At 39.5% G+C, this 18,651-nt stretch overlaps 1 protein-coding gene across 14 annotated transcripts in view; it reads right to left on the bottom strand.

The window, feature by feature from the left end:
* Positions 1-15,871: 15,871 nt before the first annotated feature.
* Positions 15,872-18,651, bottom strand: part of BEGAIN (brain enriched guanylate kinase associated) — a 158,022-nt gene continuing 155,242 nt past the window's right edge. For all 14 annotated transcript variants that reach the window (XM_071557500.1, XM_071557506.1, XM_071557510.1 and 11 more), the window contains one exon: positions 15,872-17,980. In XM_071557500.1, coding sequence (XP_071413601.1) covers positions 16,607-17,980 — 1,374 coding nt within the window. In that variant the 3' untranslated portion in view covers positions 15,872-16,606. The remainder of the gene's footprint in view (positions 17,981-18,651) is intronic.

Below are 18,651 nucleotides of genomic sequence, written 5' to 3'. Positions count from 1 at the left end.
GTGCCCTTGGCCAGAAGTGTGGCTGTTTGGGAAGCTCAGACAGGCTGGGGCCATGCAAGCTGCAGTTGGTGAAGCTGGGAAAGGACTTGCCAGCTGAGCACTCCTCTTGGCAGCAGCCTGGCTGTGCTGTGAGGTGACCTGAGCAGAGCCTCCACTTGTCAAAGTCTCCTCCAGGAGTAACTTCATGGTCATTTTCAGATGGACAAACCTTGCTGCGCTCATCCTTGCTAGAGCTGTGAAGCTTCAAGGTGAGACTGGTGACAGCCACAACCAAAAACTGCCTCTCAGCTGTGTTACTTGCATTGCCATGTTAGCCAGAGCCAAGAGCTTTTCTTTGGCACCTGTCCATAAAAAACAATCTAAATTTGCTGTAATTTGTGGCTGTCCATGCAGGACAACCTTGAAGCACTTTAGTTTTCAGTTAGTAACTCTGGCACTGCTATAGCAGTCTGGTCACGGCTGCTTCAATGACAGGTGAATTGCAAAATTCACCCAAGAAGCTGTGTACTTCCTTGGATAATTGGCATTTTGAGAGGTTTACAGAGAAGGCAGTGGAGACAACGTGTCATTATTAAAATAAAGACAGTGCTTTTGGGATTCCAGCATCTGATATAATTTACATTTGGACCTCTGATCTCTACTTCAGAAATGCAATTTTAAGTAATCTTTTTATTAATGATATATACAATGTTTTCCTTGTTTTTCAACACAGTAGCTGAACTGCCACATTAATTATGTACCTTCAGGGATTTTTGCTATTTGGTGTATTTTGGATGCCCTTCAGAGAGCGGGAGGTTTGCAAATGTGAAGTCTGACAAGGTTTCTCTGAAGGACAAAGAAATTTCTCTTCTTACTTTTACAATTGTTTGTAATAAGCCTCTTTGGTGTAATTGAACTAAGTCCACTGGAATAACAGAGAATGTATCCTTTTTTGCAAAAGAAAAGTGTTATCAGGACCTGGTCAGAACACAATCTGTGGCTTAAATGCTAGCATTTCAGCCAATACTTATGGATATTACATACAAAAATCCAGTGTTCAAATTTGGATGTGTTCATACAAATGAGTTACGGGAGGTTTAGTTTTGATATCAGGAAAGATTTTATGCCCGAAGAGTGATTGGACTCTGGAATAGACTCCCCAGGGAAGTGGTCACTGCACCAAGCCTGACAGAGTCCAAGAAGTGTTTGGACAACACCCTCAGACACATGGTGTGACTCCTGGAATTGTCCTGTGCAGGGCTGAGAGCTGGACTCAATGATCCTGATCGTCCCTTCCAACTCAGCATATTCTGTGATTCTGTGAATTATTTGGCATGTGAAATGGCCCTTGAACTTGATATTCCACCAAATGAAACTTCCTACTTTCTTGTTGCAATGTCTCTTTGATGGGTCTAGGCCTTGGCACTAGGGAGAGTACTTTGCTTTTCACACTCTGTTCCTGCAGAAAACCCAACAGAGAGCCCTAAGCCTCCTTTCCTTCTCTGTTTTTCTACCCTCCCATTTTCCATATATTTTAAAGCATTCCCGTGGGAATTGCGGCCCTAAAAATAATTGAAGATAATGACCTTTTCAGTGTGTTTTAAACTGCCTTTGACTTAGGTGTCTGTCAAGGGAGTAGTTTAAGAGAAATTGTGTTCTTCATAACTGAGATCTGATGGTACCATTTTTATTTGAGTTAGAAAGCTTAGCTGTTCTTAGCTTTCCACCAAACTCCTCTAGTTTAATAAATTCCCATTAGTTTCACATTAATTATTCCTGAACCTGAGATCATCTGGAAGATGGCAACTGTATGAGGGAATACAAAATAGTTTCATAAGAGAACTTGTCAGAGGAAAATTTTTGGCAGTAATTTGAGTATATTATGGAAAAAATATCAATGGACTCTTCAGTTATTTTCTAGAGGGATGTTATTTTTCTTCATAACATAAGGGCTCATAATTTGCTCCTTAAATTAATAGCTCTGTTTTTATTTTTAGCATTCATAATTAGACATTAATTTGCTCTCTGAATGCTTACATTTCAAATTCTACAATCATTCCCTTTTGAGCAAGTACTGCTCTAAATTTCTGTGAGAAAAATTCATGGCGATTAAGTATATTTGAAGTGTTACAACATTATCTGGCTGATTTATTTTTATGTTCACGTGGTACACAGTCCCACCCATGAAGTCACTGCCAGACTGCAGGAATTCCAATAAAGGCTTCTACAGAACATGTGCAGGTCTAACCCTCACAACATCCTACACTAACATCTTCCTTCTGCTTTTATGTGCAACTTTTGCAACACATCTCAAGAATTGTTATAAATTGCTTCATGTTTCCTTGTTGTTTTTCTCCTCTGCTTCTGTTTTCTCTGTTTGTCATTCCTTAATGACTTCTCAGGACAAAAGCTTCTGCATTGTTGAATGCCTGTGATATGCTTTTCCCTTAATGTGCACAACCACAAGGAAACCTTATACTGGGAGACTTCAGTCATCAGTTTTATCCGTCCTGTAGAGAACATACTGAAGTGTAATGGCAGCAGCTGCAGCTGGAAAGTTATTAAGTACATATCAACACAACAGGAACATCATGGATCCCTCTGGAATGCCATCTTTCATCAAACAAATAATATAATGAATTGTGAAAAAGGCATACATGAAACAAATTCTTTTATCTTCTTGTAGGTGTGGTGCCTAGTTTTTCAGAAACTAACCTTCAGATCAGCCTGTCATCCAGACAGCTACGTATTTTCCAATGTTATGGCATGTGCAACCAATAAGATGATAAAGTTTGGTTTCTCTTTAATACCTCTGTACCTATTGATGCATATAGGAGATAGAGGATAAGCTTGAACCTCTTCTGAATTCTCCCTAACACACTGTAAAGGTAAAAAAACATATGATTTTTTTTATTGGATTGATTATAGAACAGAAGGTCCTGAAGTCTTGCCCTTAGATTACTGCTTAACAGAAGACATAAGGGTAAGAAGAACATAGTGCTTTTGCCACCTGGCTCTGTAACTTCTCAGCTGTGGAATTTCATTTCAGGTTCCATGTACTGTAAGACTTTGTACCAGAGTGGTGTCCTCTTAACAGCAGCGCTTCAGTTCTGTCTGAGCAGTGTGTTGTGTCTGGTACAAACAGGTCTGACATGGCTCCTCACCATTGTGTGGGAGGAAGGGGGAAGCAGAGGAGGCTGGAAGGTGCAGGTTTGAGTGCTCAGTACTCTCCTGCATCCTCAAGCAGCTTGTGATGGCTGCAGGGGAGACTCTACTTGCCTGGCTGCAGGTTTTTGTAATTGAAAGTCTCTGCTGCATTTGCATGGGATTTCTCAGACATTTTCTGGAAATTGTTCTTACAAGGTTTTGGAGAATCATAGAAAGAGTTGGGTTGGAAGGGACTTTAAAGGTCATCTAGTTCCAACTCTGCTGCCATGGATGGGGGTACCTTGCACTAGATCAGGTTGTTCAAAGCCCTATCCAGACTGGCCTTGAACACTTGCAGGGATTGGGCATCCACAGCTTCTCTGAGCAAACTGTTCTAGTGTCTCACTACCAACACAGTAAATAATTTCTTCCTAAAATCTAATCTAAATCTGTCCTCTTTAAGTTTAAAACCCTTGTTACCTCTTGCCCTACCACTGTCCATCCGTGTAGAAAGTTACTCTCACTCTTTTTTATAAGAACTGTTTAAGTGCTGGAAGGCTGCTATGAGGTGTCCCTGGAACCTTCTCCAACCTGAACAACCTCCACTCTCTCAGTCTTTCCTCATGGGAAAGGTGCTCCAGCCCTTTGATAATCTTCATGGCTGTTCTCTGAATCCACTGTAACACTTTAACATGTCTTTCTTGTGCTGAGGACTCCAGACTGGGACATACTTACCATTAGTCATGCAGTCAGCACAGGCATGCAGTGAGGTGTTTATTTACACTTTTAACCAAGATGCATTTTTGGCCAATCTAAGCCTGTGACAAAACAGTTCCTTTGCAGAAATGCCAGGAAGCAGAAGAGCATTGTGAGAAGGAGAACAAACTGCTATACACTTTTGTACTGTAGTACTTTTTTCAGGAAGTGTTTTGAACACTTTTGTGCCATAAATAAAAGAACTAGAGCTAATAGGTTGCCTTGTGCCTTTGTTATGAAGAAGGAAGTAATAAGCAGGTCTCATACTCCAGGAGGCTGAACACATCAGATGTCAGCCTGACATAATGATACATCTGCTGTGGGCTGCAGGAAAACCACTCTGTAACTGGCAACCATCTGAGGCAGGAGTGTGGGCTGCAAGGAGGGCAACATTTCAGGGGAACGAGTTCCTCATCTTTCAAGGAATTATACTGCTTAACAGACACATTTGTTCCCCACTGTAATGTTGTACAGTTTTCTGAACTGATTATTTTCTGTCTTTAAATTAGTCTTTCATTTTTGTGTTAGCAGCCTAAATTAAATTAAATGTCTCTCTTCTTTGGCAGGGGTAAGAAGTGTACACCTTGCTTTTGAAATGCAGTCAGCTTGCTTCTTAGGTTTTAGAGCAAATATTCTTGCTATAGGGCTAAACTCATCTAAATTATTAATAAAATATTTTTAATGGAAAGTAAATTGTCCTAATATAATAACATAAGTATTGGGAATAATACATGTATATTTGCAAGCTTTCTGGTAGAAAATATCTTCCTGCTATTAAGGATATGGGCATATACACAAAGACAGATGACTGGCTCAGCAAAAATCTCTGCTATTTTTCTAGGCAAACAATCCAACACAGCAGTCTAATGGAAAATCATTTGTTAAACAGAATTCAGAGGAGATTGCTGTAGCTGCTGGGAGGGTTATGCTGACAAGAATCAAGATCAGTAGTTTATCTACAGTTTGTATTCTAATTTGTCTAAATTCCTGAATAATTTTAACGTGATTCAGATGTGTAAAGCAATTAAATGTGACATTCCACAGCCAGAGAGCAGAGTTTGTATATCTTCAGTAGGTTTAAAATGAGCCCTAAAGCCTTTGTAAGTCTTGGTATGTGGGAAGTCTCTAGAATGGCTAGAGGCATGAATTGAATGTACTGTAAATAAACTATGGCATGACAACTTTCACCAGTGCCCAGGGAGGAGAGAAAATGCTGATGAATGTCGAAACAATAACATTTGAATGCAGTGGATTGCTCCTGCCTGACATACATAGGACTGGAGCAAAAGAAAATTAATTCAGCCAGCACAGTGAGGGAGAAGCCTGACTGACACCACCATTAATTAGGAAAAATTTTGACAAGTAAGTCAAGTTATGCTATGCATTTTTTCCCCTCATTGTTCTACATTTCTGAGAAGCTGCTGCCCTGGTGCCTGCTCTGCAGAGGTGAGACTGCAACATCAGGGGACACGATGATTTTCTCAGTTCTGCCCAGTGAGCCTGCAAGAAAACAACCAATCCTCTTCTGATTTCCAGTCTCTATTGCTTGGACAACAGACTGCAGGCTCAGCAATAAAAAGGGAAAAACTAACCATAGCCTGGATCCTGAGGGTCTAGAAGTTCCCCAGGTTTGGTTGCCATTTTCTCTCTTGTTCTCTGATGTGTCTCACTTAATTCTATTTTCTGTTGTTTGTTGCTGTACAATCCTAGGCTAGGATTGTGCATCCCAAGACATGAAATGGAAGCACCTCTCTTTCTCTGTAGTGCTCTTGCCTTATTTTTTACCTCCCCTCACCTCCTCAAGTACTCACAGTTGTCCAGTCCCTTGCACTGTGCATGCCAGAAATGTCAAAACCTGCCCAGAGAGCCCATGGAATCTCCATCACTGGTGTAATGAGAAAATGTTGCTGTGTGGAGCATAACTGTTACTACAGCATCTGTACAGCAACAGAGAGCCTTAAAGGCATCGTCTGAGATTTGTACTGGTGTAAATGTGATCAAAACCTGACAGTCACCAACCTCTGAAAGAGCTGCTGAAAAAGAGACTTTGCTAGTTGCCATCTGTCAGCAATATTAGTCATGAGGCTTCTTGCCAGTTATCCACCTGCTGCAGGGTGCAAGTGTGCTGTACAATGATGTAGGTGCTCTGGAAAGCCTTGCTCAGATGGAAGGTACTTCCTTGTCACCTCCTTAACAGCTGCACCAGTCCAGTCTGATGGGGTTTCTGAGCAGTCCCAAATCTTTGAAGCCTTTCTTGGTTGATTTTTGTGTTGTTGTTGTTAGTTTTTTGGTTTTTTTGGAGGGGTTTTTTTGTTTGTTTCACTTTTTTTTGTTTCATTTTTTGTTTGTTTTGGTTTTCCAGTAAAAGCTATTTCTTTCAACAGTGGTGTGAAGCTTTATTCACTCAGCAGGAGAATCCAAAAATATCCAAAGCAATTTCTAAGTGTCAGTGTCTAGTATGGATGGCACTAGTGGAAGAAGGTGCAGATGTGCCAAGGTAGTTTGTGGTCGGAGTGGTGCCTTTTTTGAATAGATCTTTTTGTGTAGATTGATAAGTAGCTTGGTCTTGCAAGCAAGTATAAATATAAACTACAGAATGTTAAGAAATGTGTTACATGCTGTGTCAGTGCCTGTAGAAAAATGAGGTGGAGCTCAGCTGTTCTATAGTAATTCTGAATACTGTATGCTGAGACTTCTGCTGCTTCAGTTTAAGAAGCTGTGTAAGGGGAAAGGCCTTGCAAGGGAAAGGGAGAGGCCAGAGCAATGGCCTTTCTGCAAATACTGGTAGTTTAAATAATCCCCTTCATTTCTCTTTATCCAGAGTGTGAGTCATGCATAGATGTGTGGTGAAAACTTGTTGCCCAGGGATTGACCTGTGATTTAGAAATGTTGGATTTCACATCCAAAGGGAAAAAAAAAGGCTAGGGATTAGAAAATAGGATATTTTGTAAGGGTAGGCAGGTAATGAAACATGCATGGCCTATGCAATTACAATCAAGAGACTATTATGTCAAGCACCATATAACCAAGTAATAAGAGACAATCCATCCTTCATAAGCCTAAAGGATAAAAAGATAGAAAAATTATCCTAACTTTTTATAAGAATAAAATAAAAATGTTGGATGAATTACCTGTTTAGTAGGGCTTGTGAATTGTGTGTCTATTTTCGTGAGCTGAAAGTTAGGTAGGTTGAGTGGGAGCAACATTTTCTCTCTAAGCAAAGCAGAACTTTAAAGCTCAAAACAAAATAGTCTTAGAAGTGGAAGACAAGTGGAGTTATGAGGAGCTCAAGGAAGAAATCAGGTTTAATTGGTGTCATCTAGAGTGGCAAAAAGTGCATTTCATCTTCATCATCAATAGAAAATGAAAGAAAAGCAAATGGCAGTCCAAACTTATTTTAAATAAAATACTTGTTTCGGGTCTTTGCAAAGTGTGACTTCACTGCATTTGTTGTGTTCCCACACCTTGGCTTTCTGAAATCTCACTAATGAGCTGTTTACTGGCATTCTTTTCAATTAGACCTTGAGTGGCAAATGTTCTTCTGCTAAACTGATTTAGTTTCAGGATTGTTTTTCCCTACTGACACAAGTCAGGTTGTTGTAGGCAGGACTGACAGCTCTAGCACAAAAGCCCATATCACTGCAGGTTGCAAAACATGATTTTTTCTCTTTAAAAAGAGGTGGGGAAAAAAGCCAAAATAAAAATGAAGGAAAACTGTGTGTGTTGCTAAAATCCTGGGACTTTTCATAATGTACCCTAAAGATCAGGGGAACACAGTAAATGTTGTACCTGGAATGTTTTGCTGCATTTTGTGCCTACAGAGCCATCAGCCTTGCTCTTCCTCCATTCCCTTATCTATTCTGCAGCTTGTCAAAACAGCATGATGCAAGTTCTCAGCTCAGTTACATATTTTCCCTGGGCAGCTCCAGGGTGTGTATTCTCTGGGAATGTGGAAAACCCCAGCTTTATTGGACATGAGCACTACTGTCTTAGAAGTGATTTGGCATTTTAATAGTTTGGATATACAGATTAATTTTTGAATTTTCTTTCTTCCAGTGTCAGGTTTTGCCTTCCTCAGCCTCAGGCTATTGTGGACTCTATAAGCATGGGCAAGTGGGAATGAATCAGGAAATGGTGATTCAGTTCCTGTGCTAAGACTGAGCTTGAGAACTTGCGCTTTCATTCTTTATCCATTTCTCAAGTTATAACATAAGCTCAAGGCCAAGAGCCTTAAAATCTGAAACTAAAATAGCTAACTCCCTACTATCTCTCTAGGATTAGGCATGTCATCTTAGTGTAACTCTCAGGGATTTGGGGATAAGAGCATTTCCCTCATTTGTGGAGGATTAAGACTTTGAAGTGCTGAAGGTCCATTGAAATAAATTGTCAAATTAAAGTCAACTGAATCATAAACCCAGATTTGTCTCCCTGCCACATATAGTCCCACCAGAATCAACACTCATAGTTTATCATTTAGAAGTGCTGTTAATGTTGTCCCCACCTCCTCAGGTTGGTGGCACTTTATCTTCCTTGAGGTGAGAGGTTCCATGCTGCCTGGACTTCCAGTGTAGGTCTTCCTCCTCTTGCCACCCTACACAACTGGTGTCCGGAATATGAGGATTTCTCCCCTAACAAAAAAGCTAAATGAGGGCTTGAATGGGAGCCCATTGAAATTAAAAACCCTTATGTGCCGAGAATACCTTTTCTTCCTTGCAGTCTGTTTTACAATGTCACATGTGAAGACATGGAATGGGAAAGGATGCTGGCTGACATTGGCATTACACATTTAATTTATCTGTGGTTTGCTACTGTTTCTCTTTTTCTAAATCATAGAGCTGTCATTGCTCAGCTAGGTGTAGTAAATACTGCTGTGGCTCTGAGCCTCATAGGTATGTCTGCTCTGACTCATAAATCACAAAGTAAAAATCTAGATGCGTGGATAAATTTAAATACTAATTCAATAGAGCTGACTTCGGAAATTAGAATTTTTCTGAATAATCAGAGTATTTATATATATTTATTGGTGATAGGCATGTTGTTGAGAAGGTGTTTAACTCCCAGCAGGAATGTTTACAAATGGTTGCATCTTGTATCAGTGTATCTTGTTTTGACCCTTGCAGATGATGTCCTCCCTACCCTAGATGTAGGGATGTTCCTTGCCTCAGCAAGGAGGAGTGGGAGGGACTTTGCCACTTTCCACAGGAGTAGAATGTGTGGCTCACAGCATCCTTGAGGAGCTCCCATCTGGCAGAAAGCAGAGCACAACTTCTCTGCAGAATGGGTGCTGCAGGAGCCCGGGGAAGAGAAAGCTCAAGCAGCTTGGAACCACAGCCCTCCAAAACCTGTGAGTAGTTTATCAAGAAGACAGAGCCAAGCTCCTCACACTGATGCCTCAGATGCCAAGCTGATGTCTAAGATGGTCTTGTGGGGTAGAAAGCTGTCTGGAGACCACTGATGGATGGTCACCAGCTGAGCCTTCTGTGTTTCTCCATTGCAGATGGACATACCTAGATCTCTCTGGGACTCACCTGCACAGCTAGCTGCAATTTGACTCACACTTTTCAAGGCTTTAAGAAAATTTGACCTAGTGTTATATGTCAGTAAAGATGGCTTTAGCATCCTGTTTCCTTTGTGATTCTGAAATTCTTCTCTGCTCTGTTCTACTAACCAGAGGTTTATGGGGATTTGGCTTTGTGGGTGCTAGAAGATGTTTTATAAGACAATTTACTTTTCAGAGAAAGACTGTATAAGTTAAAACTTTAAGAAATTTCTTTGCACTTTGAAACCTAAACTGAAGACCTGTTTGTTAAAATTTCTTTACTGTAGGGAAATGTAATTTTAATTCTTTTGAGGCAATTAAGAGGTTAGGTGCTGTCTTTGTTTTGTCTAGGGTAAAAATTGTTGTTGTGGTGTTGGTTTGTTTGTTTTTTGTTTTTTTTTTTAGTGATGGGTAAAGTGCTGTGTTTTGTATTAAGTATGAGAATGATGCTGATAGCACACTGATGTTTTGGTTATGACTAGCTAATTATCACACTAAATCCAGGATTCTTTAGTTTCCCATGCTCTGTCTGTGAGGAGGTGCAAAAGAAGCATGGGCAGGACAGGTGAGCGGAACTGGCCAAAGGAATTTTCTATACTGTAGAGGTTATCCTCAGTAGATAACTGGGGGAGTTGTCTGAGAGGGGATTATCACTATTGTGGGATGGGATGGGCATTGGTCAGCAGGTCATAAGCAACTATATTTTGCATCACTTGTCTTTCTTGGGTCTTATTTCTCTCATTTCACTGTCTTCCTTTTCATTACAATTTTTATCATGTTTTATTATTATTGTATTTTATTTCAATTTCTAAACCATTTTTATCTCAACTCACAGGTTTTACCTATTTTCCCCCTACAATTCTCCTTCCCATCCCACTGGGAGGAGGGTGAGCAAGCAGCTGCATGGTGTTAATTGCCGGCTCTGGTTCAACCACAGCATGGGCCTTTGTAGTTAAAACTCAGCATCAGAGTAGCTCATTGTGAAAATGGTCAGGAGCTGTTCACTAGAAACAAAATATATATACACCTAAGTAATATTGTGAAGGATTGGAGCATATTGTGCCTACTTAGGCAAATTCTCATGGCACACAGTAGATCTACAGATAATGGTACATACTGCCTAGTCCCATATGATTGAAATTTGCTCATGTAGAGAGCACTGAAGTATACACTCCTGAGGTCAAGTTTGTCCTCAAGCACATATTAAGTAATTTAGAAAGCACATATGGAAGAATTTAGATAGACTCAGAAATAATAATTGTATCTTTACAGATACAACCTTTGGATCCAAGTGTTATAAAAGATCATGGATTGAAAGTGGAGAATAGCAATTGAAGATTTTTCAAGCAAGGAGAAAGAAAAAATATTGTATCTTTCTGGAGAATAGAAGTGTAAAAGCACAAGTGAAAAGCACAAGACTGAACATCGGGGAAGTGCATTCACTGGACAAGCAGCAAAAACATTCATTGCATGGATATTCAAACAATTCTTTTTAACTACAGCTAAACAAAAACTCTCAATTACTAAAATGTCTTTGCTAACACAGTAGAACAGAAAATACCAAAGAGAAAATAATGTGAGAGAAGCTGGAATGAAGAACTGTTACAGAATGACTGAATTGCTCAAGTTGTTTTATAACAACAAAATTTTTAAAACAGGCATGGAGGAATGATTGGAAAAACAATGAAAAACTACTGATAATGTTGATATAAGACCATGTAGACAACACGCCATGATTTAATGCATGTGGATCAATGTGCCTGGCTGATGGTGTAAGCTGCTGCTTACACCAAGGACTGTTATTAGAACAAAGATACTGTCAAAAGTTCTAAAAAGTGACATAGATCTCTAAGGCTGGGAATGGAACTGTACTCTCGGGGTTACAGTTTTAGAAAACCTGGTATTAAGGAGCCTCAGATCTATTGATTTTGGGAGAAACATTACAGCCTAACAAACTCACAACAGAAACTCTGTGCAGGCCTTCATAGAAACAGAGAATGGTTTGGGTTAGAAGCGACCTTAAAGATCATCTCCTTCCAACCCACCTACTATGGACCTTCCACTAGACCAGGTTGCTCAGGGCCCCATCCAGCCTGGCCTTGAATACTTCATGGGATGGGGCATCCACAACTTTGTGCAACCTGCTTCAGTGCCTCACCACCCTCACAGTAAACAATTTCTTCCCAATACCTAATCTGAAACAACTCGCAATTTGAAGACATTCCCTTTTGTCCTATCACTACATGCCCTTTGAAAAGACCCTCCCCAGCTCTCTTGTATCCATATTTAGGTACTGGAAGCTGCTATAATGTCTCGGAGCCTTCTCTTCTTTAGGGTGAACAGCCCCACCTCTCTCAGCCTGTCTTCACAGGAGAGGTGCTCCAGCCCTCTGAGCATCTTCATGGCCTCCTCTGGACTCTGTTCAACAGGCCCATATCTTTCTTCTGCTGGGGACCCCAGACCTGCATGCAACACTCCAGGTGGGATCCCATGACTTCGGAATTTCAGTGCTGGGATCATTACACGTGTAGTTGCTCTAATCTGCATAGTCCCTTCCTTTCCTTGTACTGCATTTTTGTACAGGGGTTTTGAACAACGCTGTTAATTTTAAAAAATATGGTGTTCAGAAGTAGAAAGGTGAGGAGGGTGTTCCTTGGAAAGAATTGAAAACACTGTCCTGAAGAGAGTGTCTTCCAAGAACAAATTGAGAGGACTACATCTGCACAGTTTAAACAATATTTAAGAAGAGATATGATAATAGTCTGTAAGAATTACAAGGTTCTAAACATGAATGGGAGATGAAAGTTTTATATAAATGTCTAAAGATTGTCGATTAGTGCTTTAAAATTAAACAAGGGGAAAGTCATCTAAGTAGATGTTTAATCATGCTCTATGATAGATTTTGGAGTGAAAATTCTTTTTAATTAAAAGAGCTGGAAGGGTAAAGGATTAATTTGATTAATCTTCTAGATTGGATGAAGAAGTTAAAAACTGTTGAATTGAAAATTACCTATCTTATGGCTTGGCATTATTTCAAACTAGAAGTTTTATCTATTTCTGGACCTTTAAAAAGTTTAAAAGACAGTAACAGTCATTATTCATTTGAGATTTTGTGCCTTCTTTTAACCTTATTTTGGAGTGAGAAAATATCTGAAAAAATGCATTTGCTTTTCATGATTTCATAATACTTTTCCACTGTTATTCCTAGTGAATTGTATTCCATATACCTGGTAGCATTTTTGTATTCCTGTCTGTTTTAATTTGTGATCTGAAATGCCTCATTCTGATCTCCTTCAACCCCCTTTGTTTTCCCCCTGATCAGTGTTCTGTATCATATACATTCTGCTTTTGGTTTTTATTCATTAAAAGATGTTTTTCATCTTCTGCTCCACTGCACTGTTGGGGCCTTGCCATTTCTTTTGCTCACCCTTTCTGTTCTTATTCTTGGCAAATGAAATAATTAATCAAAGCAAAATTCCTGCCATAGTTACCTACAAACCCTGAATACGGAATTTGATATCACTTGGAAGAGTGAGGTTTTGTGGCAACATGGAGACACCTTTTTTTTTTTTAATGTTTAGGGGAAAATTGGGAAAAGGTAATTTGTGGCAAATTGTCAGCCACTGAAGTGGAGGGATCTGTGGCACTTTGGCTGAAGATCTGTTGTTTTGCATTTCTGGAGTCACTTGTCATTCAATGAAGGTAAGATTAGAGTCAAATTTATCAAATCACATGTGCTTGGATGAAAAGGGGAAGTAAGCTCTTCTGAGGATAATGTTTTAGATGCTGCTCTCAACTGGGAATTGCGAAGTACTGTGAGGAACACAACAGCAGACAGATCTACCACCCCTTTCACCTGGGTCAAAGTGCATCCTTTCCTTTGTCAATTTATAACCAGGTGTTATCTCCTAAAATCTCAGTGACTTTAATTCTGTACTTGGGTAAGACAGGTTGTTTGATGGCACAACAGAGCTCTGCTAAAGACAAAGTGCACCACGGTCTGAAGAGACCAAGTGAAGAGAACTCTGTAGGGAGTTTTCAATATCCCCAGTGACATGCTCCAAAAATCTTCATGATTTTCTTGAATTACTTTTTAGCACTGTGAAAACTGAAAGTAAGCAAAAAATTAAGACACTACCATGAAGAAAATTTAAATCTATTGTGAAAACACCTATAATCATTCTATCCTTATGCCTTAAGTCTCTCCCTGTGGTTGTCTTAATAAATCTAAATTGGATGTGACAAATAAACCCCAAAACCTCAGAAATAAACTCTTTATCTTTTAAAGTTATTTTTGTTTCAAAAAGTTAAACCAAACCATAGTTAGTCTGTATATCTGAGAAAATTTAGGTGAATTATTAAAACTTTTTCTCATGTTCATTGAAAATTAGCAAACTTACTGTCAGTTTTTATAATTAAGGAGAAATTAAAATCAGCACATTAAAGCTGAAGAATTTTTATAGCCATTTTGATTGACTCAGTTGCAATTAATTACAGGGTTATATATTGTTCTGTAACAGAATTCATTACAGAAAAATGTTAAAAAGTTATAGGCTATTTTACAAGAAAATCTCAGTATGAGTTGGCTGGAAAGGCTGATTTTAAATTACATCTTGGTGCACATAAACCAAGAAAAAGAGTCAAGTGAAGCATAGAAGCAGACTCTGAAACTGCAGTAGTATGGAAACATGTAATAGAAAAGGATATTGAATAATCAGATATATAATATCTAACAGAAAGATAATTTCGTGTAATTACCAAAATAACACCTTAGGTCAACTAATGAACACTATTATAAAAGGATTAGTGTGACACTGTGTTCCAGATCATGAAGGACAAAATTTACTGTTCCATAGCCTACATATTTTCTTAGGTGAGACAACAGTAAATTTTCACCTCTTGCATACAAATACTTTTATTCATTGACCACAGAAATGAATGTCTTTCCTTAGGGATTATCTGAATTTTATATACCTGAATGAGTCAACAGTAAAGCTTTTCCACATCTGTTTTCTTGGCATTTTGGAGGGGCAATAAAAGCTCTTCTGGATCTCCAAGTCTATTTACTGCAGGTCACATCCTGCCATAAGAAGCAGGTGGCCTTTAGAAACTTTATGCTATGTGGTTTTTATTGACTTCATGGAATTTGTGGCATGTCCTACCACTCACAGTCACTGTGAGCAAGCATGGGACTTTAAAAACACAAGGTGTGTTACAGCTTTTGTACTGAAATGAGCATCACTTTAGCATTATGTTGTGCCTTACCTGTGTGATATTATTAGCTATCATTGTTCTCCATGGTGCTGCTACAGGTTTCAGAGGAACTGTAGGGACTCAATGCCTGATCTTCCAAACAGTACAGCAAGTACTTACACACATCAATAATGCAGAAATTTTTATATTATCCATGAAGGATACGGAGAGCTATGGGAGTTGTTCATGCCAAATGCATTGAATCTGCATCCCCATGACTGAAGATAATTATGTAGGAAATTAAGAGTTCTGTAGTTAGTTGCCAGGTGACTGATTTCAAGAATCAGCAGAAAATGTATATTTTCTTAATAGTTATTGAATGGTAGATCAATATTTTAGATTTATAAATAACTAGTTTAGATTTTCATAGTGATCCTACTGATTACTACCACATATTGCACTAAGCAAGCTCTTTCCCCAGACATGAGCTGTCAAGAGTCAGTATTTTAAGTATGGGATATATGTTACATGAACATGACTTAAAAGAAGTACTAAATATTTATTGCTGTATTCTGCCTCTTAACAAACAGCAATACTGAAGCCATGAAGAAAATCCACAGGATTTGTCTTTCTCTCCTTTTTGTTTTCCTCCTCTTCTCCTTTTGCTCTTTCCCTTCTCCAAGCTGTACACTTCATAATGGTGAAATGGTGAGAAACAGAGGGAGGAAATGCTAAAAGTACAAGTAAAACCCCAGCTTCTTAGACTTGGGTAGAATTCCCATAGGCTGCAGAGGGTCAGACCTTCCTTAAGCTTTAGAAAAATCATTGTTAGAAACACCAAGAAGAAATATGAAGAATGGGCAACTGTGGAATGTAATAGCCCCAAAGACCTAAAAGATTGTATTAAACATATGGGTAATGAAGGAGGAGCTTACATCACTGGTTTTCAAGTAGTTTTCAGGTTTTTTTCAGGGTGCAGAACATTGCCTAGTGAATTCCAGCCTGTGGATAAACAATTTCCACCCCTTGCTTACTATCAACAGGCTGATGAGAAGTCATCCTTCCACACCCAGAGGCTGTGGACTGTGAACCAGATTTCTGGAGCTTACAGAGAAAGACTGACTCCTTTAGAAAACAATCTAATTCAGGAGCTTTAGTCATTAACTTCTACTGGACTGGTGCCACTCAGAGCAATTCCATATTCTATTGTCCAGGGTCTGTTTAAAGTGAAGGGAAAAAACAAATACATCCCCAAAATAGATCCACTGGTGTCTTTTATTAAGTTATGCAAAATACAGTATTAATTATGACACTGCATGCATTTTAGACAATATAAATGCAAGCCTACAGAAAATGTGACAAAGAAACCCTCAATTACTTTTGAGGTAGTATACAAGGAAAAATAGGAAAGCAGAAACACAGTGGATTAAAAGAACAAAATATTAGTATCACTTTGTGCATACATTAGTCACTCATAAATACATTTGTATGAAATAATTTAAGATACAATTCCATTCTTGTTAAAAAATATACTTCTTCAAATTCACCATTCTTGTTTGTTTTGATTTCACTTGACATTTTATGGTATTTTATCAGGTGGATTTTCTTTTTTTATGACCGCCATCATGATTTTACCCTTCTCCTCCAAGAATTTAGGCACAGATGGCCTCATGCACAAAAATAAATAAGAAACCTGCTTGAAGGGAAAAGAATTCTGCTCAAATAGCTTAGGATAGTCTAATAAATACCATTTTGTTTATAAAAATATTTCAGGTTTATAAAAGAGGGGAGGGGACGGTCTCCCATGTGGAAAGGATGTTAAGTGAAAAGTGCTGTATAATGTTTTTGAAGAGATTTTGTTTTAAACATATAGTACCATTATGAATATATATTTTATAATAATCCTGTTTCTTAGAACCTTATTTTTCACTAGAAGTATCAAATGCTCTTTACTTCCTTTTGTTTGTTGTCTTATTGCCATTTTGAAGATGCCTAGTTCAGAAGGGTTCCGTATAATTGTGCTTTTGTAAGGCTGTCCTTCCGACTCAAACCAGTGCTCCCAGTCCTTTGAAACTGCTGTTGTTTGCTGTGAATACCCAAATGGCTTCCTTGATCCATGGAAGACTGGTGGATTTCTGTAGCCTCCACTGAACTCTGATTGAGCGACTCTGCTGAGCTGTTAGGGCTCACGTCCACATATTCTCTTTTCAATACTGGGCTATTTTCAGTGGTTTTGTTACTGCATAACTGGACAGTGATCCTTTCATTTTTTTGGTCTCTTGATTCTTTTGTTTTGTAAGTGGGCAATTTGTCCTGTTTGCAGCTAGTGCTGATGTCAATATTCAGGCCACTGTCTGTTCTCAGGAAGCAAGAATCCACAAGTCTGCTTTGACAGATATCATCTCCCTCAGAGCAGCTATCTGCCTTGTAACTAGCATAGATGGGGCTTGTTCGACTGTCCCCCTTCTTAATAGGGCTGCTGTAGTACTGCTCTGAAAAACTACAGGGTGACAGCCTGTCAGTGTTCCTGTAAGAGTATGCACCAATGTCCTCCACGCTCAACTGCCTCCATCGCCCAGGCAGGTCTTCTTCTGAAAGGTGAGTGCTCCTGCACTCATTCCTCATTTTCTGGTTTGCTAATGCCTGCTGTGGTGTTATGGCTGAGAAATGAAAAGGTTCATTTGCATATGGAGGCAGAGTTCTAGTAAAAGTTGGGGAGTTCTCATTGTCGTCAGCAAGCTCCATGTGCTGTGCAGGTTTGGGCTTGGCAAACCTAGGGCTTTCCTGGCGCTCATAACCTGCAGGGGACTTTCTTTCAAATAGCTCATCTCGGTTGCTCATGTAGATTGCTTGCTGAGAAGCTGTCAGAGTGTTGGCTTGGGCATTCTCCTTCTCCTCGGATGTGACGCTGAAGCTGGAATAGGAACTGGAGGTTGGCAAAGAGGTAATATACTCTGGGAAGGCTTCGTGAGAGAAGCTGGAATGGAAACCATCTTCTTCGACAGTGCTGTCCGTGGAGTTCTGGGACCGCAGAAACCCCACGTCTTTCACTTGTGTGTCCACACTTGGCCTCCTCTCCCTCCTCCTCTCCTCAGGGCAGTAAAGGGCTGTGTCACTGCAGTAGATATCGGACTTGTACTGGGGCCTTTGTCCGACTTTTCCAGCAGAGTCCTGAAAATTGAGATCCCTTGTAGATGGGCTTGACAAGTGTGAAGACAAGCTGTTTGGATCTGGTTTTTCCAGTACTTTGGCAATGACGCAAGTGGGTATGGTATCAGCGTAAGAAGTGTGGCACAAGGGGACAGAAAGGCTGCACCCGTGTTTTTCCAGATGGATGCTGACTCTTTCCTGAAAGTCAGATGGCAACTATAACATAAAGAGATGGCAAAGGAGAAAGGAGAAAAGGGTACATGTCAACACTGGTGCTGTTCATGACATTGCATAATCAAATTACTTTAATTTATCTACTTAATGTTTGAAAATCTTGATCTGCTTTCCCTCATTAATAACACTGTGAAACTGAAAAGCTTCCTTCCAAGTTAATTCACGTTGGATAGGAATGATTATAGAATCATCGAATTGTTCAGGTCAGAAAAGGCCTTTAAGCTCAAGTCCAACTGTTAACCCAGCACTGCCAGGTTTACTGATATAAAGTATGTGGTAAACAACAATCTTAAAAAGGCAGGTAGGGAATTACAGACTGCAGCAACATTTCCAGACTGCCTGCATGGGTAAGATTTGCTGTTGGAGTGTGGGTGTGTGGAGATTTCTTTGGGGGTGAGGAAAGAGGAGGAAGAGATCAAATATTTTCTGTTCTTTTGCCTTTTCTTGAGCTCATCTTGCCTCCAACCTAGTCCCAAATTGGCTTCTGCTCTCCAGCTTCATGTTTGATAAACAATGCTGTTTGAAGAGGCAGAAAACCTGGCTTCACTGACACTTACAGAAGTGGTACTGGCTGCTGTGACAGGTGTGTCCATGTGCTGGGAAGAAGGAAATCAAACTGGCTTCCTTGCCCCATCAAGCGGACACTGCTTGTC

The sequence above is a fragment of the Pithys albifrons genome, chromosome 6 (assembly GCF_047495875.1).
Source record: "Pithys albifrons albifrons isolate INPA30051 chromosome 6, PitAlb_v1, whole genome shotgun sequence".
In the NCBI taxonomy this organism is placed as follows: domain Eukaryota; kingdom Metazoa; phylum Chordata; class Aves; order Passeriformes; family Thamnophilidae; genus Pithys; species Pithys albifrons.
The sequence above is the reverse complement of the archived record's forward strand: the minus strand, read 5'-3'. Positions and strand labels throughout refer to the sequence as shown.